This window comes from Oryx dammah, unplaced genomic scaffold (assembly GCF_014754425.2).
Source record: "Oryx dammah isolate SB20612 unplaced genomic scaffold, SCBI_Odam_1.1 HiC_scaffold_21, whole genome shotgun sequence".
NCBI classification, from domain to species: domain Eukaryota; kingdom Metazoa; phylum Chordata; class Mammalia; order Artiodactyla; family Bovidae; genus Oryx; species Oryx dammah.
The window spans coordinates 74,527,100-74,551,106 of NW_024070205.1; the positions used below are offsets into that span (position 1 = coordinate 74,527,100).

General features: G+C 51.7%; 1 protein-coding gene across 1 annotated transcript; it reads right to left on the reverse strand.

Moving 5' to 3' along the window:
• Positions 1–573: 573 nt before the first annotated feature.
• Positions 574–4,897, reverse strand: MAPKAPK2 (MAPK activated protein kinase 2). Its single transcript, XM_040262858.1, has 9 exons — positions 4,617–4,897; positions 4,388–4,452; positions 4,055–4,134; positions 3,446–3,572; positions 2,765–2,840; positions 2,283–2,407; positions 1,692–1,777; positions 1,511–1,591; positions 574–999 (listed from the first exon to the last, which is right to left on the reverse strand). The coding sequence occupies exons 1-9, from the start codon at positions 4,895–4,897 to the stop codon at positions 856–858; spliced, it is 1,065 nt and encodes a 354-aa protein (XP_040118792.1). The 3' UTR covers positions 574–855.
• Between the last annotated feature and the right edge of the window lie 19,110 nt (positions 4,898–24,007).

Below are 24,007 nucleotides of genomic sequence, written 5' to 3' on the forward strand. Positions count from 1 at the left end.
GCGCTGCGGTCTTCCTGGCGCTGCGGTCTTCCTGGCGCTGCGCCAATGCTCCGCGCGCCCTTGACTGCCGGGCGGGGGGGGGGGGGGGGAGCGGCCCACACAGGCGGGGCAGGCGGCCTGGCGCAGGGCCAGACAGGCTCCCAGGCACTTGGGCAGGCCCAGCACGGGCAGGGTGGGCCCGGGCAGGGGAGACGGTTCCGAGCGCGGCAGGGGCCCCTCACACGCACAGGCACTGAGCCGGGCGCGGGCACATGCACGCACGCACACGCACACGCACACGCGCGCACACACACACACACACACACACACACACACACACACACTCCTATCCGTCTGGCACGCTGGGGACATCCGAGGGCTCAGCAGAGCCTCTGGGCCAGTGCAGCTCCTGGCAGGCCTCAGCAGTGGGGACCTGGGGCTGTAGTGGGGAGGTCAGGGGGCCAGCGGCGCAACGCAGGGACGCCCCTCAAGAGGGTTCCACAGACACCCTAGGACACACCCCAAACCCTTGCAGTCTCCAGACAGGACGGGGCTTGGGGGACAAGGGCGGGAGTGAGGGCAAGAACAATAAAAGAAGGTTCGTAAAAATTCTAAGTCAAATTACTGATAAAATTGCCAAATGAGCACAGGGTCGAGGGCACGGTGCTCCCTCTCTCCAGGGCCCCAGCCTCCCGGGCGCCCCCTCTCAGGCAGGTGGCCGGAACCAAAGGCAGAATGCAGCCTCTGAAGAGGTCCTGGCCCCTCGCGGCCGAGGAGGAGGGGAAGTGGGAGGAGGCGGCTCTGGGTCTCTCTGTTTAAAAAATCCAGCCAGGTCGATAGTTATTGCTTGTCCTCCAGTGGAGTGGCCAGCCCAGCTCAGTGAGCGAGGGCCGCGGCTTCCAGGGCCCGCGCTTTCTTCCGCCTCTTCAGAAGCAGAGGGTTGGACGCATCTTCAATCTTTTTTATCTTGATCTGCTCGTAGTCGACCCGCATCGTGGCCAAGGCACTGGTCATCTCCTCCTGGGGATGGCGACCGGGAGAGACATCAGAGACCACAGACGGAGCAAGGCGAGGATGGGGTGATGTGCGGGAGTGGAGACAGAGGGCAAGCTGGCCGGAGAGCCCAGGGCCGGCTCAGCAGAGCCCCCCTAGGGCCCAGAGCCCCCCAGCGAGCCTGGGGGAGCAAAGAGGACCGACTAGGAGCCAGGAGACCTGGTCTCACGTCTGCTCCAGCCAGTCATTAGCTGGGCGACTGTGAACAGGGCATGCCCCCGACTCCCGCGCCCGCCCAGGCCTCAGTTTCCTTCTCTGCAAAGTGAGGAGACTGCAAAGGACCTTTCAGAGGCAGAGTGTAACAGCTGGCAGGAAACAGCCACAGCCAACTTTAGACTGACGCAGAAGCCTCTGCCCACAGCCAGGTTGGGGAAGCGGCTCAGAATCGCTGTGGTACCAGATGACAAGGGGCGAGAGGATGCAGAACCAGCCGCCTCCCTGAGCACCACTGAGCCCCCCGGCCAGGCGCCCCCCTCACCTTGACGTCCTCCCACCTCTCCTTGTCCTCCTTCAGGACCCGGCTAGTGTGCAGTGGGGTTTGAGGGACCTTCGTCGATTGCTGGGGGCAGAGAAAAGGGTCCGGGTGAAGACCTGGAGCGGGGCGGGGCCCGCAGGGACCGGCCCCATGGACCCAGGCACCTCCAGCCCGCCGGGCTCACCATGATCCAGGGGTGGTTCATGAACTCGGTGATGGCCATCCGCTGGGTGGGCTCGGTCTTCAGCAGGTTCCGGATGAGCATCTTCACTGCGGGGGGAAAGCAGGGTGCCCACAGGGCCCAGAGACAGCTCAGGGGCTACCCGCCCCTCCTGCTCCTTCCCAGTTTTCAGGGAGAAGCCAGACTTACAGGGGGCATGGACACAGACCACTCAAGATGCCTGGCCCTGAGGACCATTACAGACAGCTTCCACCACCGGATGGCTCCGCACATCCCAAGCCCTGGCCCTACTGGGCCCTTCACACAGAGCAGGTGTGGGCTGCACACACACACACACACACACACACACCCCACCCCACCCCCGACATAGACACACAGGCAGGACGTATCCAGCAGGTGCTGGGTGAAGACCCACAGCCACGTCACTGATGGGTGATCACACAGACAGACACACACACACACCCCAGACATAGACACACAGACAGGACGTATCCAGCAGGTGCTGGGTGAAGACCCACAGCCACGTCACTGATGGGTGATCACACAGACAGACACACACACACACAGACACACACACGCACACGCACTCTTTACCTTCCTCTGATACTTCTGACCATTCTGGGTTGGGGAATTCATACTGGCCCATTCGGATGCGACTCTTCATGCCCGGAGAGATGGCAAGGCCATGGTTGGAATAGAAGGGGGGGTACCCACACAGCCTGAGCCAAGAGGAAGCAGGAAGAGAGGAACCGAGCTGATGTTATTTAGGTCCCACACCAGGACTTCTTGCAAAGTTCACAGAGAAACTGAGACTCACTGATTCAGGTACAAAGTCAGGGACAGGGCCCAGGAATCCAACATACCGAGTATCTAAACCACACATCTTCCTGCCCATTAGCCAATTTGTAGCAATGAGCTGTCAGAGTCCACTCAACACTGAGAAGGGACACGCAGGACCCCCAGGGCACCCCCATCCAGAAGGAGACACTAACCATGGCCTCTTCCTCTCACCCGAGGTAGAGGCTTCGGTCCGCGCGTGCCCAGCCCGCGCCCCCCAAGCCCCGCCTCACACTCACAGGATGTACATGATGACGCCCAAGGACCACATGTCACAGGACTTGTCGTACTTCTCTGGGCCCAGCACCTCTGGAGCTGCAAACAAAGACGAAGGCAGTGGGCCTGGGCCTCGGAACACCAGGATCCACCCAGGCCCTCTATGGGTGGTGTGCCCACCCGACCCTTCAGCCCATCACGACGGGACTGCAGCTAGGCCCGGAAGGGGGCAGTCGTAGCCCAGGCCCAGGGCTGAGTAAAGGAGACCCGAAGACCCTCCTCAGGAGGGAGCCCGAGGATCAGAATTTCAAGATAAAGCAAGTCTTGAACTGCAAGAGCCTTTTAGACTGCATTTTAGTTTGACAAACCCATTTTGAGAGTTTTCTCTGTGCAGTTGGCTGGGGGTCCTGGACCAGAGGCACATCCCTGACCGCTCTGGGGGTCTGACGGGAACAAGAGCTCTTCTCAGTGAAAGCGCACACGTGCACAAACTTCCACCCGTAACCCCACACACATAACTTCCCATACGACTTCAGGCCCAGCGAGACCTGCTAAGCCTACTTCAGGTCAGGTCACGTCAGAACCAGGCTATAAAGGGCCGGCAGACACAATTCTCCTGGGCCCTGGGGCCCTGAAACCAGCAAGAGGAGGCTCTGGGAGAAGCTCTGGGCAAAGACAGGCTCCCAGGGTTTCTCCAGACTTACCCACGTAGTATGGTGTGTAACAAGGAGTGGTCAGAGAGTTGTGACTGGTGGTTTCCTTGGCAAAGCCAAAATCAGTGAGTTTGAGAATGGCATTGGGCCTTTTGGAGGTGTATAAGAGGTTCTCAGGCTAGAGAGAGAGAGAGAGACAAGGAGCATCTCTGCTGAACCTGTGAGCGGCCATCAGAAACCCGCAGGGGAACGATTCCTCCCTTCCTTCCCGCCCTCATTCAGCAACCGGCTGTCCGGCCCCTATGATCCGTACACCATCGGGACCCTCAGCCCCTGCCTCCCCAGATATCACAGCAGGCGTGGGAGTAAGACACTGACGCAGAGACAGAGTGAGCACCACAAGGACACAGACCAAAGGTGGGGTTGTGGGGGGTAACTGAGGAGCATGGCCTCAGAAGGCTTCTCGGCCGGGAGGGGGATTTGCCCAGAGGACAGGGCCTGCGGGGCAGAGAGACGCTCTGCCCACTCTGCTGCAGGAGCCAGGCTGCAGGGACGCAGGACAACCCTGGGGACCCTTTCGAGGGCAACCGTGGCCCTGACTCCTACAGCCTCTGGGCCCCCTGGGTTGGGGGCTGGGCGGGCAGTACAAACAGCTGGTACCTTGACGTCCCGATGGGCGATGTTGATTGAGTGCAAATACTGGATGGCCTCCCCGATGCTCTTCATGATCTCTGAAGCCTCTGCAGAGGAGACGGGAGAAGGGAGACAGAAGCCAAGTCACAAGATGCGTTCTTAGGTTTGAAAAGCTGAGGTGAGAGCCCTTCCGGGAAGCCTAAGGCCCCTGACGCCCCCACCCGCCCCAGAAGGTGAGGTGCAGGAGCGGGCAGAGCCCCAGCAGCAGGTGGGCGGCGGGCCTGAGCACCTCCCCGGGAGCAGGCCCCTGGAGTCCCGCTGCCCCGCCGCCCGGCTGGGCCCGCGACAGACCCTTTCTACCTCTTTCCGTGAAGGCTTGGTCTCCTCGGTCCTGGATTCGACTGAACAGTTCTCCGCCATCCAAACTGAAACAAAGCCACAGTTAGACCGAGGCCGCAACATCGCACTAGCGCGCTCGCCACTGCCCTCCAAGAGGAGCGAGGCACTTGCGTGTTGAGTTTCAGCGCCCCCAGCCGGCAGTCCTGGGAAGGAAAGGGGACCGGGCGGGGAGCGGGGTCGGGCTGCTCACCACTCCATGACGATCAGCAGGCACTTCCGCCCCGCGTACAGGTTCTCATAGACGTCCACAATGCGCACGATGTGCGGGCACTGCGAGGCGCGCCAGTGCAGCTCCACCTCGCGGCGGGCCTTGGGGCAGTCCTGCAGCATCTGCAAGCCAGACCTCCTGAGGGAGCGCGGGAGCTGCCCCGCCTGTACCTCCCCTGACCCGGCCCGTGTGCCCACCAGCCCCCACCGGCATGCCACCGAACTCTGCCCCCCCCCATCTGCACCCCGCCCGCCCGAGCCCATCGACGCCCCACCCTGGTCCACCTACCTCCCAATCCCGGTCCACCCAACCCCCGCCCCATCCACCCCCCGCCCCGGCCCATCAAGTCCTCTGCCCCGGCCCATCCACCCCCCCACCCCAGCATCAGCCCTCTTGTCACAGCCCCGCACCCCCTCCCAAGCCTGACTTGGGGCTCTGCAGCTCTCTTATCTGCTCTAAAAGAAACTTCAGGATGACCCCTTGTGAGGTCTCCACAGCTGACCGGAGACCACCCTTGACCACGCAGGGAAAGACGGTTGGGCCTCTCCCCAGCTAAGGGTGTGAAGTCTACTCCAAAAGGCAGGCAGGGCTGAGCACTGGGACGCAGAGTACAGGATGCCTGGGTGGGAAGAAAGACTGACGGAAATCCAGATAACCGTGGAAAGGGGCCTAGAGAGGGGAGCCTCCAGATCTGCTGGGAAAGGAAGCTCTAAAATCCCTAAAGCCAGCACACCAAGTCCACAGCCATATCCTTTCCACAGCAAACAGCCTCAGGAGCCAGCCAGCGTGATCTAACTCCTGGTTCTTAATAGGTCCCCAACCTGGAGCAAGTCACTTAACATGAGCCTTGTTTCCAACCCCTCTTCTTTCAGGGACCAGATGGCCAAGGCATTAAAGGAGCCTGGCTCCCTTACCTGCGTCCAAGGCCGAGATTTGACTAGTCTAAGCCGGTTTCATTAATCCCAAGCCTTTTACTAAGACCCAACACTGGTCAGGTAGCACTCTGCAGGAAATCTGCAGAGAGGCCTCTTGAAAGGAGCAGAGAAAGCAGCATGTCTCCTGCGCATGGCACCTGGTGCCAGGACAGTCACTCTGGTACCAGGGGCTACCTTGAGGTGGGGGGTGACACAGCGGAGCACTAAGACACCTGCTGGGAAGCGCATGAGTCTTGGTGAAGAAGATCAGATGGCCAGAGAGGAGCCAGATTACACAGGAAGGGGAAAGGCAAACAGGTACTTCCAACAATAAAGCTAACATTCAGTTATGCTGTGGTCTATAACATGCTGGGCTTTGCCTAACTGTACAAAAGCTGCCCATTTTACAGGCTGAGGAAATTGAGGCTCACAGAAGCAACGTGTCCCAGGCTCATCTCCTGGGGGAAGCCAGGGCTGGAATCCAGGCCATGTGGATTCTGAAACCTTTTCCACAATACCATGCAACTTTTAGAGGAGGGGTGGAAGCCAAGACTTGTTAGTCTCAGATCACCAAATGCAAACTGGTTTCAGAGACACAACCCCCAACAGATGCCCAGATAATTCAGTCTCCTAGGGAGCAGTCACCATGAGGTCACACTGCCACCTGGTGGCAGTCTAGGGACACTGCACAGATCCTGAGTTTTGCTCCCTTCAACTTCATTCATTCAAAAAGGTTATTTTCCCTTCTCACACCCTATGAAAAGCAGGAAGAGACTCTGGCCAATCTCATTTGAAAGTACTTCAATTCAACAAGCATTTACAGAGCTCCTACTATGGACATTGTGCTAGATGTGAAAACCAAAGAGTCCCAGTCTGAAAGAGACGGTTGGATGGCATCATTGGACATAAGTTTGAGTAACTTCCGGGAGATGGTGGAGGACAGGGAAGCCTGATGGGCTGCAGTCCATGAGGTCGCAAAGAGTCAGACACGACTGAGCAACTGAACAACCTGAAAGAACTCAAACTGGGGGAAGGGGCGTGAGCGAAGGTTGCCACACAGAAAATGCTTATAACCCAGTGAGAAGCTGCTGTGAGACTGCTAAATTCAGAGTTCAAGAGAAAGAGTTCTCCGGGCAGCCCCAAAAGAAAGACCTCTATCGCCCTCTACAGGCACACAGTGCTGAAGCCCAAGCTGTCAGTCACTCAGAGGCAACAGGAGGTCAAGGATCTGCGGTTAGGAGACACTTGGGCCTGGGTCTGAAATCTGTCCATTTCTGGTTGCACAGCCTTGGAGAGACCGTCACCTTTTGAGCCTGCTCCACATCTGCAAGTCAGGGGTTAGAATATCTGCCTCCCTCCCTCACAGAGCCACGGCAAGCTTCTAATGAAAGAACCTCTGAGCACACTTTGTTATCAGAAAGGCGCTCACCTCTGCAAGCCGTCAGTGTAACTGCCACAGCACAGGGGCCCTCTCAGTCACCTCTGAGTGAGGCTGGAACACCCTGATATAACCGACAAACCCTGATGTTACAAGTCACCAGCAAGACCGTAGGCTGGGTTTGTGTCTGCAGCCCCATGACCACCGCCTAGAAACCAGCTCTGCTCAAACTTCCCACAGCTGTGCTAAGTGAGCACGCTGCTACTGCTGCTGCTGCTGCTGCTAAGTCGCTTCAGTCGTGTCCGACTCTGTGCGACCCCAGAGACAGCAGCCCACCAGGCTCCTCCATCCACAGGACTCTCTAGGCGAGAACACTGGAGTGGGTTGTCATTTTCTTCTCTAAGTGAGCACACACCAAGGCCCAAACTCACGTGCACGCCCCTCAGCCCCTCCTAAACTCAGAGTACACATTGCAGGTTCTGCCTGCTCTCTTTACCTCAGACACAGCAACCTGTGGGGCATCAGGCAAAAGAGAACGTGCAGCCAGGAAGCCTGGGTTCACATTCCGTCTTCAGATGTGCACAGAGTTCACTCCGTAGCTGGCAAAGGAGGTGGAGTGACATAGTACAACAAACCTGGCTTTGCGAATCACACACAATTTGCATCCCAGTTCTGCACTTCTCAGCTTGTCAAAACAAGAAAACAGGACTGAGGAGTACTTTCAAATTCTAAGAGAAGCAGAGTAAGAATCCCCATGAACACCAGTAACTGACAGCCAGGGTTGTGTCCGACATCCTTGAATGGATATAAAAATCAGCCCACAGTGAAAGCAAGACCTTCGACCCGGTGAGGCTTCCAGGCTGGCTGATGTCATGGGGCAGAGCCGTGAAGAGCCAAAGAGGCTATGTGGACAGCTGTGGGGCACCGACGCGCCGAGAGGCTGGCAGGAACGTGCTAATCTGGAGGACTGGGCTGAGCAGAGACCGACAGGGGAGGTGCTGAGCTCTAGCCAGAGGAGCGGCAGGGAGAGAAAGCAGGATTCTGGCGCGCCGCCAGGGGCCCCCAGCAGAGGAACGCAATAGGCTTGACCAGGAACCAAGAGAGTCACACGGAAAGGCTTCCACCTCTTCGGCCTGGACAAGGACAGGAGAGGCCAAAAGGCCCAAGACCGCAGTCCTGAGGGCCCACAGCTGAGGGGAGGAAGGGTCTTCCCACCAAAAAGCCAGAGGCCCGGAGACAAGGAATGCCTGAGGGGATTATAAAACATTTTAAGCCCATGCTAAGCCTGCAATGGATACTGTGACTTGCCTGGGCCCCCCAGGGTTTGCCTCTGAAATTCCCTTCCCCAGTGGAGAAGCTTAACTGTCACATGTGCTAAACTGCAATGCAACAGGTAAGGCCACCTGCCTACAGGTGTGCCAGGAGGCAGGACCAGACCAGTGCCCGCTGCCTGGGGAGGAACCTCTAGGGTGATGGTGGCAATGAGGGAACTCTCCCAAATACTGTTCCATTACCACACGATCCAGCGGTCCTACTTCTGGCTGTGCCAGAAAAACTCCAGTTCCAAAAGATACATGCATCCCAACAGCAGCACTATTTATGACAGCCAAGACAGGGAAGATGTGGTACATAAATACGATGATAATGCCATCCGCAGCAACATGGACAGACAGAGAGATTATCACACTAAGCGAAGCAAAGAGAAATATCATATGACATCATTCATATGTGGAATCTTAAAAAAATGATACAAATGAACTTATTTACAAAAGAGAAAAAGAGTCATAGAAAACAAATTTATGGTCACCAATAGGGAAAGGGGAAGGGGACGGATGAATTAGGAATTTGGGATTAACAGATATACACTACTATATATAGAGCAGACAGTCAACAAGGACCTACTGCATAGCACGGGGAGCTCTACTCAGTATTCTGTGATAAACTATGTGAGAAAAGAATCTAGAAAGGAGTGAATATACATACACATAACTGAATCCCTGTTCTGTACACCTGAAACTCACACAACACTGTAAATCAACTATACTCCAATACAAAAAATTTTTAAATCCAAAACAAAACACTGTTCCATGCCTCTGTCTTCGCTGGAATCTGGAGGCAAAAAAGGACAGTCTGCCTCATATCCCTCACCAAATGAATCTTCCATCATGGGACCACATGACGACCCGGGGTGGGGAGGGGTCAGCATTCTACGCCTAGGTGAGCCAGAGAAGCGGAGAGAAACAGAGGCCGGGGTCTGAGCACTGCTCACCAGCGAGGCCGATCTGAGGAAGACAGGAAGAACAAGCCCCAGGCGCCCGGGGACCATCCCTCACAGGCTCCAGCACTCACCAAGCGTGCAAAGTTGGGGAATCCCTTTGTGCCTCAGTTTCCTGATCTACTAGTTCAGTCGTTCAGTCGTGTCTGACTCTTTGCGACCCCATGAACCGCAGCACGCCAGGCCTCCCTGTCCATCATCAACTCCCAGAGTTCACCCAAACTCATGTCCACTGAGTCGATGATGCCATCCAGCCATCTCATCCTCTGTCGTCCCCTTCTCCTCCCGCCCTCAATCTTTCCCAGCATCAGGGTCTTTTCCAATAAGTCAGCTCTTCACGTCAGGTGGTCAAAGTATTGGAGTTTCAGCTTCAACATCAGTCCTTCCAAGGAACACCCAGGACTGATTCCCTTTAGGAGGGACTGGTTGGATCTCCTTGCAGTCCAAGGGACCCTCAAGAGTCTTCTCCACACCACAGTTCAAAAGCATCAATTCTTCAGTGCTCAGCTTTCCTTATAGTCCAACTCTCACATCCACACATGACTACTGGAAAAACCACAGCCTTGACCAGACGGACCTTTGTGGCCAAGTGATGTCTCTGCATTCTAATTCGCTGCCTCGGCTTACCTCCTGAACAAGATGGTGACGGTGCCCACCTGCGCCAAGTGAACCAGCGTGTGCACCGGCGCTGCTGTTACTGCTCTGCCCCAAACCCCCGCATGAGCCCCACTGGGTCGGGCAGCAGGCACCTCGCTCACACGCGTCTCATTCACGGAGCTGTTGGCGGCTCCAGGCGCTAGGACAGGGCGCCCAGAACACCAGGGAGAAGTGGGCTTTGGCATGTTGGCCCCGGGTCTCCCTCCCCCTTCACACCACCCAGACAGCTGGGGGCAGGGCGCACGTGCCCAGAGAGAAGGAAGCCGTCCATCCTCCCCACGACTGACTGAGTGCCCAGAGAGAGGGGTGCAAAAGCCTGGCTCAGGCACAGAATGCAGTGCCCGCATGTGGGGCACCCTGGTGAGTGAGACCTCTGCCCTCCCAGCAGAAGGGCGGCACCTCTGCCGTGGGCAGGCTCACCCACACGGAAGGAGGCTACCTGGGCGCTGAGCAGGCCAGAAGAAAGCAGGAGGACTTGGGGAGGAGGGCTGCTGCTGTGGGCCGAGTCCCAGCAAGCAGCAGGCTCGGAGGGCCCCGAGGAGCCGGGAAACGGGAGCCGTCCGCACCAGCAGGAGCCCGCACAGCCCAGCAGCATGCATGCTGCTCTCCGAGAGGGAGAACACAGGAGCAGAGCCACTGAGCTCCAGCTCGAGGCCCCTGAGCTGGCTGCTCCCAGCAGCGCTGGGGTCTGAACCCCACTCCCACTGCGCCCAGAGCCCCTTTCCCACCACCCCGAGGAAGGGCAAAGGGCAGAACATCTGCCTGAGGGTATCCATGGTTCCAGCAGCCACCATCAGGGGCTGAAAACGTACACAAGCCTGAAAGTGCAAAGCAGCTCTTTGACCCTGAAATCCCAGAATTTTAGAGTTTTACCTTTTGGCACTAATCATAGGAGCTTTAGCACTATATATATTCTAAGCCTGGCTTACTTTAACTAGAAATGAGTAACAAACTGAACGCCCAGCAACAGGCAACAGAGATGCTTTTTCAGGAGTTTATCTATATGATCTTCAATCATTAAAATAAGGTTTCAGAAGAATATTTAAGGGGAAATGGACTTCTAAGGGTTTCAGTCACCTCAACACTATCAACAGTAGCACTTTATTTTGTCTTTTGCAGCACAAATCTCCATCTGAAGTTTCCTTAAGTCTGCCTGATTATAAGTGAAAAAGCAAGTAACAGTGAGGTGGATGAACCTATAGCCTGTTATACAGAGTGAAGTTAAGTCAGAAAGAGAAAAACAAACACTGTATATTAATGCATATATATGAAATCTAGAAAACGGTACCGATTAACCTATCTGAAGGACAGGAATGGAGTCGCAGACAGGAGAGCGGGCCTGTGGCTGCAGCGGGAAGGAGAGGGCGGGAAGAGAGGAGACTTGTGGGCACTCACAGAGGCACACAGCCACGGGTGAGACAGTGCTGGCGGGGCGCTGCCAGGCAGCACAGGGCCTCAGCCTGGGCTCTGCAGTGAGCTCCACAGGTGAGGCAGCACTGGCGGGGCGCTGTCAGACAGCACAGGGCCTCAGCCTGGGGCTCCGTGGTGAGCTGGGGGCGGAGCTCAGAGGGAGGGGGCCATCTGTGTGCTCAGAGCTGATTCACTGTGCTATACACAGAAATCAACACCACACTGTGGAGCAATGCTCCTCCAACTAAAAGCCTTAAAATGATCTTCTAAAAAACCTTGTAAGTATAGTCCTATATGTATACTTAAGTAAGTACAGTCCTATATGTATATTTATTTATATTTGTATGTATATGTACACAGATGTATAAATCAGCCTGTATATGTGTGTATATATACACATATATATGGAACAGCAGTCACACTCGGTAAAACGTTAATAACGATACATCTGAAAGATACGGTGACAGGCGCCTTAATGTTCTTCACTGCTTTATTCTCTAAGTGGCTCATAATTACCATGTATACTTTTTGAAGAGCCAGAAAAGCTCAGCTCTCTGCATCTAACTCGGAGGCTGTCCCTCAAAGCCCCGGGCCCGGTGGCCAGGGAACAGCAGCTGTGGGCGCCCAGGCGGCTCTGCCAGGGGCTGTGCTCTGGAGTCCTGAGCAGGGCAGTGGCCCGTGCCCAGCGGGTGCCCGCTGCCGCACAGGCCCCCACGGAGAAGGGACGAACAGACCTGCAGTGCGAGCCACACAACCACGCTCCGCCGGCTCCAGCTCACCCAGCCCCGACCCTCGCCTCCCCAGCGCCCCGGCTGGCAGTGGGGCATCCGTGTCTGGCAGAAAGATCACGGGACCTCTTCTCTCACCCAGCCTGAAACCTGGGACACGGGGCCCCTGCAGCCCTGGACGGCCAACAAGGAGGCGTGCGGAGTCAGGAGGCCGCACACTGCCCCGGTACCATGTGCGACCTCCCTGAAGAGCGGGGTCCCCCCCAAGCCCCCCGCCCTGGGTCTGCAGCCATCAAGGGGGTGAGAGACACGCGGCCCTCGCAGCCCCTGACCTCATCTGCCCCGACGGTCATCGCCGGGCACGCATCACGTGCTGGCGTGGAAGCTGCTGGAACACAACGGAGAACACGCCAATGCAAGCCTGCCCCGTGGGACTCACACTTTGGTGCAGGAAGCACGCGGCGAACACATTTTATGTGTATTTTTAAATTACACATCATGATTTGTGCTATTAAAGGACATAAGTTATGTGCTGTCACTGAAGCAGCAGTGCTGCTGAGCAAGAATCTCTCTTTTTCCCCAGATTTCAGAGAGATGAAAGGCTGCAGGGGTGTCTCTTATCTCTCTTCATCCAGCTCAGCTCAGGACATGAGACAGGAGACACGGGCAAGTCTTGGGTGAAACGATGGTTTTCCTCTACATCTTCAGGGGCAGAAAGAGTAGGATCCCCTTCTAGAACCTCTGCCCAGCTCAGAGAGGAGCAACTGATGGACCTCGCCTAGGAAGTGATCGAAACAGAAATCTAACAGCACGTTTTTTTTCAGTCTTTGAAGGTGAGAAAGTAGGCACACAGAAGTACGTCATCAGCGTCCCACATGTTGGCACACACATTCCCAAACATTTGGTTGGGAGGTAAAAGCGATTTTCCATATTGTTTACTGATTTTCATTAACGTGACAGGAGAAAATCCCAACCCAAAGCAAAGCTAAAACTTACAGCGGGGAACCCAGTACTCAAAGCCTTTACAGCCCTGAGCCACTCTGCCCAGGAGAGCGTGACCTTCCCTGCGGTTCCCGACTCAGCCTCGCTCTCACTCTCCTGGGCAGACAGGAAGGACCAGCCTCAACCAAAAGGCAAGAGGCTTACAAGTTATGCTTATAAATGACACATTTTTTAAAATATTTGCAACACGTGCTAGCCAAAGGTTAACTTAACTCTGGCAAATCAACTATAAGATTAACAATCCGATGTAAAACTGGCCAAAGAAAAGGAGAGACAGCTCAAAGAAAGAAAATCAAACGAAAGAAGGTTGCTGCCACTCATTAAAAGAGAAATGTTTATAAAACATAACAATAATTTCATCAGAATGGCAAATTTTCTTTTTTTAATGTTTGACCAAAAAAAAAAAAAAAAAAAAAACAACAAAAGAAGGAATTCTCTGGCAATCCAGTGGTTAGGACTCTGAGCTCCCACTGCAGAGGACGTAGGATCCATTGCTGGTCAGGGAACTAAGACCCTGCAAGCCATCCAACCAAAAAAACAAACTCCTAAGCTTATGCAAAGAGACTTGAGGAAGAGGCACCTTCTCATACACACAACAGGGATATAAACCAGTATATTTTTGGCTATGTCTATCAAAACCCTAATGTTCAAACCTTAGGCCCAGTAACTACTTAGCTAGGAAATCATTCTACAAGTATGTTCCTAAAGTATCTTAATGGCAAAAAATTGGTCATAACCTAAACGTCTACCACTAAGGAACTGATCAGATAGGTGCCACGCAGGACAGAGGAGGGCATAGCCTGCTGCAAGGGAGAGCCAGGGCTGCATTCACCACTAAGAGGGGACTGGGTGTTAATAAACGGGGACGCAGAAAAGAACAGGAGGATTCTTTGGCTTTTTTGTTTATGTTCTAATTTTTTTTTAGTGGAGCTGAATTCACATTACTTAGGTAACTTTTAAAGTATGTTCACAAAAACAAGGAGCAAACACACCAAAAGGTTCATTAGTGGAGGGCACAGGATCCATCCCTGGTCAGGGAACTAAGATCCTGCAAGCCACTAAACATAAATGGTAGTACTACAGGTAACATTTTCTTTTCTGCCTTTTTAAAATTTCCAAAAATAAAACAAGTACTAAACAGAACGTAAAATACACCACTTGGGTGGTTGTTTTGTTTTGATTAAGGCAGAGCAAGACGACACACAGACTCGTGGATGTTTAGCATCTTTCTGGAGGCTCAATTACTTCCCCCCAAAACATCTATATTTTCTCATCCTTCCCCTTTTTCATTTTACATTTTCGTGTACTGTTTGGGTCTCTATCATCTGCATGTATTTCTTCTTAAAAATTAAGTCTAGTAATTCTCAACAGGTGCAGTATGCCTTGGTCCTCCATTTGACCATCAGCCTGAGCCCCCCAGAAGCAAGTCCACCTTCTTGTTAGAGCAGGAGGAGCGGAGATGGGGACCCCTCGTGGACCACAGGGGACGGGGCGGGGGGGCGGCTGCTGGTACTCAGAGTACGAGGGGAGCCCAAATGATGAGAAGACCTGCCATCTTCCTGGGGAGTATATAACCCGAGTATGGCTCCCCCTGGGGGCTCAGCGGTAAAGAATTCGCTTGCCGATACAGGAGACGTGGGTTCAATCCCTGGATTTGGAAAATCCCCTGGAAGAGGAAATGGCAAACCACTCCAGTATTCTTGCCTGGGCAAACCCGCGGACAGAGGAGCTTGGCGGGCTACAGTCCACGGGGTTGCAGAAAGTCGAACATGACTTAGTGACTAAACAACAACAATAACCCGAATATGACAGAGCAGGCTGCGGCCCCAAACCACCACTGCTGAGCACTTCTGACTTATCTGGGGAAAAAGCCCTGCACTCAGCGTGGATGTCACCATGAAGGAGTCTTAGGAAGGAACCCAAAAGCCACAGGACACAGAGATTTCTGTTTCTTCCAGCAGACAGAAAGAGAAAGAAGAATCTTCATGTGTGCCGCACCGACCAGGCATCAGGTGTACTTTATATATAGAAAATACACTATATTTAAGCCTCCTACAGGCCTCTGGAAAGCCTCCATTGCTGATTCCATTTGCAGGTGTGGCGACGGGCTGGTGAGGCAACTTGCCCCAGGTCACACAGCCAGTGATGACAGCCAGGATCCAACCCCATTTAGACCCCAACCTCCAGGTCCCTATTTTCACGACACTCGAGGCTTTGACAAACCAACCCCGGGCTGCAGACACGAGCGCCTGTCCCCAAAGGCCTCCCTTCTTGGCCCATCTGAGGTCAGCCCCAGCCATCTCTGTGTCCACCAGGCCCTGCTCAGAGCTTGACGCCACGGAGCTGCAACACTCACTGACCAAACGAGGGTTGCGGATCCGGATTGCGCCACAGGCTGTGGCTCACTGCCCGAGACATGGCATATTTCCCCGGACACAGGTGGACGTGGGCAGGGAGGAAACACACAGGACTAGCCGAGTGTGCTGGAAGCTAAAGTCCGAGTGGCGGGGATAGAAACGCCCTGTTCTTTGTAGTATGTAGGTATGATTTTACGAAACCCAGAGATGGGCAAACCATCGAGAGAAAATAAGACGAAAGGAGGTCGTGAACAACGCTTCTGGTCCACACGTGGCCCCCATCCATCTAATCCTACGCAGCTAACAAAGCAAATATAAACCTTCAGTTGGAAGCGATAAATGCCGCTCATCTTCATCGTGCTAGTTCAGTGGAATGAGATTTAAGGAATGTGTGCCCTAACCAACGGATCTGGGGAGATGTGGAGGGAATTGAGAGAGAAAGTAGAAGAGGAGGGTCTTGTAAGACAGCTGGGTGAAGGCAGAACGAAAAAGAACAAGAAGTGGGTACTGTGGTAACACGTGGGGGGCTATGGGGTAAGAGATGGGAACTGCTCTTTCCTACACAATTGACGAAAATGGACCAGATGCAAGACAGAGCTCCAACCACCCGCCACGAGCACCTGGACATCGGAGAGGGAGACGAAGTCCTTTTCTGCTAAGAGCAGGGTCCCTGACACATCCCTATCTTGCCTCATGAAGGAGTTCACCTCTCAAACAGCTGAAAATGCAAGAAGGGAAGTGTTACCTAGAACTCGATTCTAACCAGAAAGCAAAAGCTAGCAAATTACATTAAAAAAAAAAAAGAAAGAAACCTCGATTAGCAAAAACAATAAAAACAGCAAGAACACCACATTGGGGGAAAACCTCGTCAGTCTGGAGTTCCAAGGAGGAAAGAAAAAGCCTGGAGACAAAACAATTGCTTCGCCTAGACTTCCTGAGAAATCTGAGACAAAGGAACAGTATAAGCAGAGATCCCAAAAAGGAATGCACTCGGAAAGGCAAGGCCTGGTCTCCAACAAGTGGGTTCTGAGCATCTAAAGCACGATAATCCCCAGCTGCCAAAGGCAAGGTCACAGCACAGGAGGCTGAGGAGGTGTCCAAAGACAGAAGCAACTGCCCGAACCCTGGACAGTCCCAACGAGAGTGGGGTGAGCCCAAAGAACAGGTAAGCAGAGCTGATGGGAATGCAAGAGCTACTTGAAATAAGTCTTAAACCTACACGTGAAGCTGGAAGAAAACCCAGGGAGGAAGTGCGCCCCTCGTGGGGAGGGACAGAGGCTCTCATCTACCAAAGTGATAGCGACTGTGCTATCATTTCTATCAAGGAGAAAGCTCTTCAAACTGGACCATACTTAAGGCAGACTTCAAATCCAAGCTCGCCCAAGAACCGACTGCTGCTGCTGCTAAGTCGCTTCAGTCGTGTCTGACTCTGTGCGACCCCATAGACAGCAACCCACCAGGCTCCCCTGTCCCTGGGATTCTCCAGGCAAGAACACTGGAGTGGGTTGCCATTTCCTTCTTCAATGCACGAAAAGTGAAAAGTGAAAGTGAAGTCGCTCAGTCATGTCTGACTCTTAGCAACCCCATGGACTGGAGCCCGCCAGGCTCCTCCGTCCATGGGATTTTCCAGGCAAGAGTACTGGAGCGGGGTGCCATTGCCTTCTCCGAAGAACCAACTGATAAGCACCCAAAGATGACTGAGCTGAAAGACACACCCCAGTCTCAGAAGAATCACACCCCACGACCAGAAGCCTGGTCGGCGGAGCCTGGCGGGCCGCCGTCTATGGGGTTGCACACCTGCAGCAGGTGTGATGCCCAAACCACCACTGGTCAGCACCGAGGAGCCGTGGGGAGAGTGGGCAGTGCCCGGCTTTCTGGCAGCGAGCACTCCCCCAGTTCCTACCCTGCCCCAGGCACCGGAACGGGGGTGGGGGGCGGGGGTTTCGGGGGGTGTCAAGGAGTTCAGCCTAGTGAGGGAAACAGCCAAGGAAAAACAAACAATGTGCACACAGAACTGCTAATAAGAAGGACCACACCCATGCGACTTCACATCTGTCTCTCGCAAACCTCTGGAGCAGGTCGTGAACTAGACCGGCACAGCCTGGGCTAGCTCCCTGAGAAGCCAAGGTGCGCTAGTCATGCCACCTTTTCCAGCAGGCTTACTAAGCTACAGGCCAAACAAACAACAGATATTAACGCATAGGTCCTTGACTTCTACAAAAGACATGGACAAAGTCTCCTGCCAGACCTCTGGGATGATAGAGAAAGAGGTGGTGAGGTGACAAAGTACTTTATTTGTAACTGCTATCAATGGCCAACACTAAAGTGTGATTTCATGGATCTAGGACAGGCTGAGTGTTGTTGTTTAGTCGCTAAGTTGTGTCCGACTCGGTGACCCCATGGACTACAGTAGCCCGCCAGGCTCCACTGTCCATGGGATTTCCCAGGCAAGAATACTGGAGTGGGTAACCATTTCCTTCTCCAGGGGATCTTGCCGACCAGGGATCGAACCCGTCCTCCCTGCATTAGCAGGCAGATTCTTTACTGCTGAGCCACTGGGGACAGGCTGAACGTGCACCGAACTGAACTCGGTACTCACTCTGACTTATTGCCCGGTCTCGGTAAATGACAATGACATCACATGTAGCCAGACTCCCGGATATAAATCTCCAAGCAGTCATCTGCAGCCTCTCTCCACCCGTCCCCAACAGAGCCAATCCACCTCTGTCTATGCAAAGATCTCCCCAATTAATCTTCTCTTTTCCAGTCTGGCTGCCACTTGCTTGGTCCCCTTGGCCCTTCCGTGCTCTCTAACTAGCTGCTAGACTTGGTCTGCTCTCCAACACATCCCACATCAACCTCTAAAAGGCAATTCTGAGAAGACACATTTTCTTCCTTAAACATTACCACTGGCTAAGAGGATAGAATCCCAATTCCGTAGCTTGGTCTTTCCTAGCTCCTGCCCGTAATGCCTCTGCCCTCATCCTATCTAAGCTGCACTGAGCCCCTCTGTCCTCCGACACGCCCGCCGTGTCAGGACGCCAGTCTTCGCATCCTTCCAGCGCCAGCGCAATGTCGCCTCCTCTGTGAAGCCTCCCAGTGACTTGCAGGTAGTCAGTCCCTCCTTCCTCTCTGCTCCCACAAGACTCTTGCTAAGTTCCTACTTCAACACACACACATTGGTGCTATTTACAAGACTGGTCCTCCTTCTGCTATACAGGCCACGTGCCTTTTGGAGACTAGGACCGTGTCTTACTCACTTTTTGATTCCTAGTCCTGGGCCTAATACATGGATTCATGGACATACTCAGTAAATATTTGCTTGTTGACTAAACCCAGAGAACACCTCCAGTGACAAACCACGGAATGCCATCACTGGCTTTGCCTACAATTTTACCAATAAATACGCTGGCTAAAGATGTAGTAGACAGAAGTGCATCAAACTTGCAGGTGACTCACACAGTGGGCGCGTGTAGGTAACAGATTTTTTTAAAGATCACAGTAAGTGAAAATACGGGCCAAAGTAACTCCCTAAAAATATCATATGTTGGGGCTCAAAAAACATCTACTAAAAATAATAGCATGTGATGAGAGAGACCTTTCTGAAGTCAGATCCACACAACTCGATGAGTGAGCTCTGAAGGCAGGCTGCCTGTATGAGTCTCAGTCCTTCCACTAACTAGCCATGAGATTCTGGAAGCTTCCTAACTTACACCTCCAGTTTCTTTCATTGAATGTAGGGATAATAACAGTACCTACTTCATAGGGCAATTCAATCAACTCTACTATCGTTTCTTGATGATGCTGCTGTTACTGTTGTTAAAAGTTACTTCTAAGAGAAACTATAGAGCATTATTGTTAAAAGCAAGGGCCTTACAATTAGACTGCCCTAAATTCAAGCCAGCTCTAAGCTTAGTATTAATAGCTGCCTGACCTTAGGCAGTTATCTCACTTCCTTTATTTTTTTTAATGAGCTCCCTGACCAAGGATAGAACCTAGGTCCCCAGTAGTGGAAGTGCAGAGTCCTAACCACTGGACTGCCCGGGAATTCCCTTACTTTCTAATCTCCAACGTTTCCATCCATTAAATGGGGCTAATGGTAGTATCTGTTAGAGATATTCACTTTAGAATTACAGTTAACCCTTGAACCACAAGAGTTTGAACTGAACACTTACATGCGGGGTTTTATTAATAAATACATACTACAGGACAACAGCATCCCCAGTTGGCTGATTCCAAGGATACGGAACTGCAGGTGCAGAGGACCGACTGCAAACTTACACGTGGGTATTTGACTACATGTGGGTCAGTGCCCCTAACCCTCACGCTGTTCAAGAGTCAAGTGTATTAGTGTATTTCAAGTGGGTTAAAAAAATGATACAAACTAAATGCCCACTAATAGAAACTGGTCAAATAAATTACGGTATACCCATAAAGGTACATTAAATAACATGCAATTATAAAACAGGAGGTAGATCTAGATAAACTGAGATCAAAATTTCTCCTAAAAAGATATTCTTCCATGAAAAAGGCAAGCTGCAGATTGATACATACAGTCTGGTCCCAGTTTTGCAAAATATTTTGAAAAAGAAAAGGCAGGTATGTGTACATACGTATTTACCCACTTTCTTGTAAATACAGCCTTGCTTAGGGTGTGTGTGTGTGTGTGTGTGTACACTCAGTCATGTCCGACTCTGCCACCCCATGGACGGTAGCCTCCCAGGCTCCTCTGTCTATGGGATTTTCCAGGCAAGAATACTAGAGTGGGTTGACATGCCCTCCTCCAGGGGATCTTACGGACGCAGGGATTGTACCTGCATCTCTGTGTCTCCTGAACTGGCAGGCAGATTATTTACCACTAGGGCCACCTGGGAAGCAGCATGCAACCACACAAATGACCATACAAAATAGTCTTAATCATCAACGGGGAAAACTGATTGTTCCATGATCTTTAGAAATTTTTATCAAAACATTAAAAACTCTTTTACTGTCAGTTATAAATGAATAAAGAAGTAAGAAACTAGTATAAAACTAATATTGATTTAGCACACTAACTAAAAATTAGAGACACTGAGAATGAGTGTTTTGTTTCTTTGTAAAAATTCATGCAGAGCAGGCTGAACAGGGCTTGCCTTATCAAGGTTTAACACACAAGACAGAGCAAACATCTTTTCCACGCCTTTATAAATTGCCACACTCTTTGTAAATCTGAATCCGTTTCCAACATTTTATCCTTTGGGTTTTCAATGTTGCAAAATACCTTCAAGAGTCCCTTCCGTGTGAAACTGTTCCCCAGTGTCACTTCCCCTGGCACTTCTTTGTCCTCTGCGTCACAACTGCTGGGTCAGGGAATCTGCCTTCACTTAATTCTTCTGGCCGCATACGCAGAGTCTCAAACAGCGGCAATGTCGACATTTCTGCAGTCAGCTGTAATTCCACTTATGTTCAGTTATGGAATTTCACTTTCAGCATTACCATTTTTCATTTCTTTGCTGAAATTTCATCAGTGTTGGGCAATTTCCTCTTTTGATTATCCATTTTTGTAAAACACCACATGAGTTTATTGCTAGGAGACAAGGAAGCAATGCAACAGCTGCACACTTGCCCGTGTGAACTCAACAGCAGACGGGAGTGACCTCCACCAACAGACACACAGAAGGGCCGTGACTGGCCACTGAGCCTAACACACATCTGTTAGGCACACACGGATGTGTGAACTGAAGAGCTAGTTGCAAAGTTTGTACTCTGTACAATTACTCATAGTTCACAGAGCATAACAACTCGAACTGGAACTATGCCGTTCTGGGACTGGTGCTATTTAACTAAGCTGTAGTAAACGAAATTCATGTATGCTTAACTGTGAAAAGCAAGGACTGCCTACACAATGAATGAACATAAGAGGGAAGTATACATGTAAATAGTAACAGTGGTTACCTTTCAGGAAGAGCTCCATTATTTAAATTTTTTTCAATTACTAAGTTCTACACTGTGGGAATGGTTCTCAGCCTGACATGATTTTCCCCATGAGACATCTGAAAATGTCTGGAGATATTTCTGATTGTTGCAACCTGGAGCGGCACAGAGAGGGCTGCATCTGGGATCTGGTAGGTAGAGGACCAGGATGCTAATTCCTAAGAAGCACTGGACAATTTCCACAACAGACTTATCTGATCCAAAATGTGAATAGTACTCAAGCTGACAAACACTGTTTTAAACCAAACAGTTTTTATTAAGTTCGTTTTAATAGTACCTTTCTCATAAAGTGGTGGCAAAAATAAACCGAGAAGATGGCAAGCAGAAGGTACACAAGATGCTGTTAATATCAGAGGTTCTAAACGACTTCGAGCTGCAGGAGTACCTTAATATCACCTTAGATTTGTGGTATTTTGTTTTACAAATATCTGATCCAATGCCATGATATGGTCATGATGCAGCTGCCAAGAAGTGAGCATCACCTTTAGCTCCCTGGCAGATCAAGATCCTAGATCAAGACAGGCATCCAGACCCAGCCACACTCGGCACTTCTCATATCACACGAACCCACTGTCACGTCTAAGCAAAAGGAAACTATTAAACTTCCAAAAAATAATGACCAAGGCATAAAAGGTCTGAGAAGAAACTCACAGGACAAATGGATCGGTAAACTGGGACAATTATTCTGAGCAGTTGAGAGACTGGATGTGGTAACACTCCCAAAATTCTGTAGGGTTGTCACAGAGAAGAGGGCTATGTGACTCCCCACGGCAGAAATTACAAGGAGCTGTCCTCTAACAGTAGGGGCTTGTAAGGTACTAACCTCCTTGCCCCTGGAAACACTCAGGCAGAGGCTCTTGGAGGAATCCTGCACTGAGTGAAAGAATCATCCAGATGAGCAATAAGGTGTTTTCTAATACTCACATCAACAGAACACAGCACGTCATTTTGAGAACAAGTAGCTGCCTCCTTTGATCCAGCAATCCCACTCCTGTGTACTGACCCAAGAAAAATGAAAACATTATGTCCACAAAAAGACTTGTGCAAGAATATTCATAGGAGCTTTACCCATCATAGCCAAAACCTGGAAATGCTCCAAAGGAGAACGGATAAGCAAACTGTATCCCATCCATACAATGGAAAACTGCGCCGTATAAAAAGGAATGAGCTACCAATACAGGTAACCAGGTGCATGAACTTTACATGAGAGAGGTCATCGTGATCGATTTCCTTTTACAAGACATTCTGGAACAGGCAAAACAAACCCCTAGTGCAAAAAAACACACCAGAATTGTGATGGCCGGGGAAGGACCATGAGGGAACTTTCAGGGAATAAAAATTTTTATCCTCTCTCTTGACAGAGGTTTGGATTGCACGGACAAAAGTCACCAAATGATACACTTAAAACCCGAGCATCTCACTGCCACATAAATGTTACCACAGAATAATTAATTAAATGCGCGGACAAATACTGAACTCCAGTGCTTACATATGCTGAAATGTTTAAGGGCAAAGGGTACTAATGTCTGCCACTTCCTATAAAATGCATTCTCAAAATAAGACAGGCTGATAAATGAGTAGAGAGACGGAGAAACAAAGAAGAGACACAAGAAAGCGAGTGGAGTCGGATGTTAGGGGTAGAATCTAGGCCGTTGGGTCTATGGGTGCTCACTGTACCGTTCTCTAAGCTCACTGCCTATTAGTGTTTCCTAATGGAGAGAGGGGAACGTAGGAAATAACAGCCAGTAAGGGGCACAGGGGAAAGAAGAGTGGTCAGGAGGTCATGGCAGGACAGCAGCAAGGGGAAGGACAGGGACTGCTTCAGTCAACACAGGGGCCTCTCAAGGGCAGAACTGCAAAAGGCCCGGCCAACCTGGGGGCAGGAAATCTTAGCCAAGATGGAGCACACGTAAGCGTGCTGGCTTAAGTTCTTGTTCCCATGGGACCGGCTCCATCACTCTCTGGCCCCAGCCCCGCCCCTCTCTGGCTGCGTTCCTTTCCCCTGGACAGTGAAGGAAGCGGTTCTGACAGCCAACTATTCACCACATCTGTGCAAACCGTGTTTCCAGACAGGAGCCGAGGAATGCAGAGACGCAACTGCAGCTGCAGTGAGCTCCAGCCAGTTTCCTACAGCAAGGAGTTGGCTATCAAAGCAGCGTGTCCGCAAAAGAGGGACTGGTGCAACTAACTAGCTCTGTCTGCATGTGAGTTATCCACTTTGTAGACGGTCCACAGCCAACACTGAACCCTGCCCCACAGCACACGGCAGGTTTCTGGGACACAGAATATTATGGAAATTCAAGAGAATCAAGAAGATAGATTTGCTGGACCAAAAAAAAAAAAAAAAAAATCACTGATACTTTGAGAAGTTGAATTTCAATAATCTGAAAATTATCTACTTGACTATCCCTATTTCCCTGTCTGCAACAGCACAGACCATGTAAACCTTTTTCTGTGGTACGTTTTACCTACTGTTGGCTCTCCACCCCGAGGACACACATCCTGGAGCTGGCCTAGAAAAAGGAGACTGGAAAGCTGAGCGGCCTGGTCCTCGGCCCAGCTCTGCGGTCACCTTGCTAAGAACCTGAACTCAAGGCACCTGCGCTCAGCCGCCTCCTCTCTAGGATAGGCCTAGACTACCTGAGGTCAAGGTTTCTTCTGATGCTAAATTCTTTAACA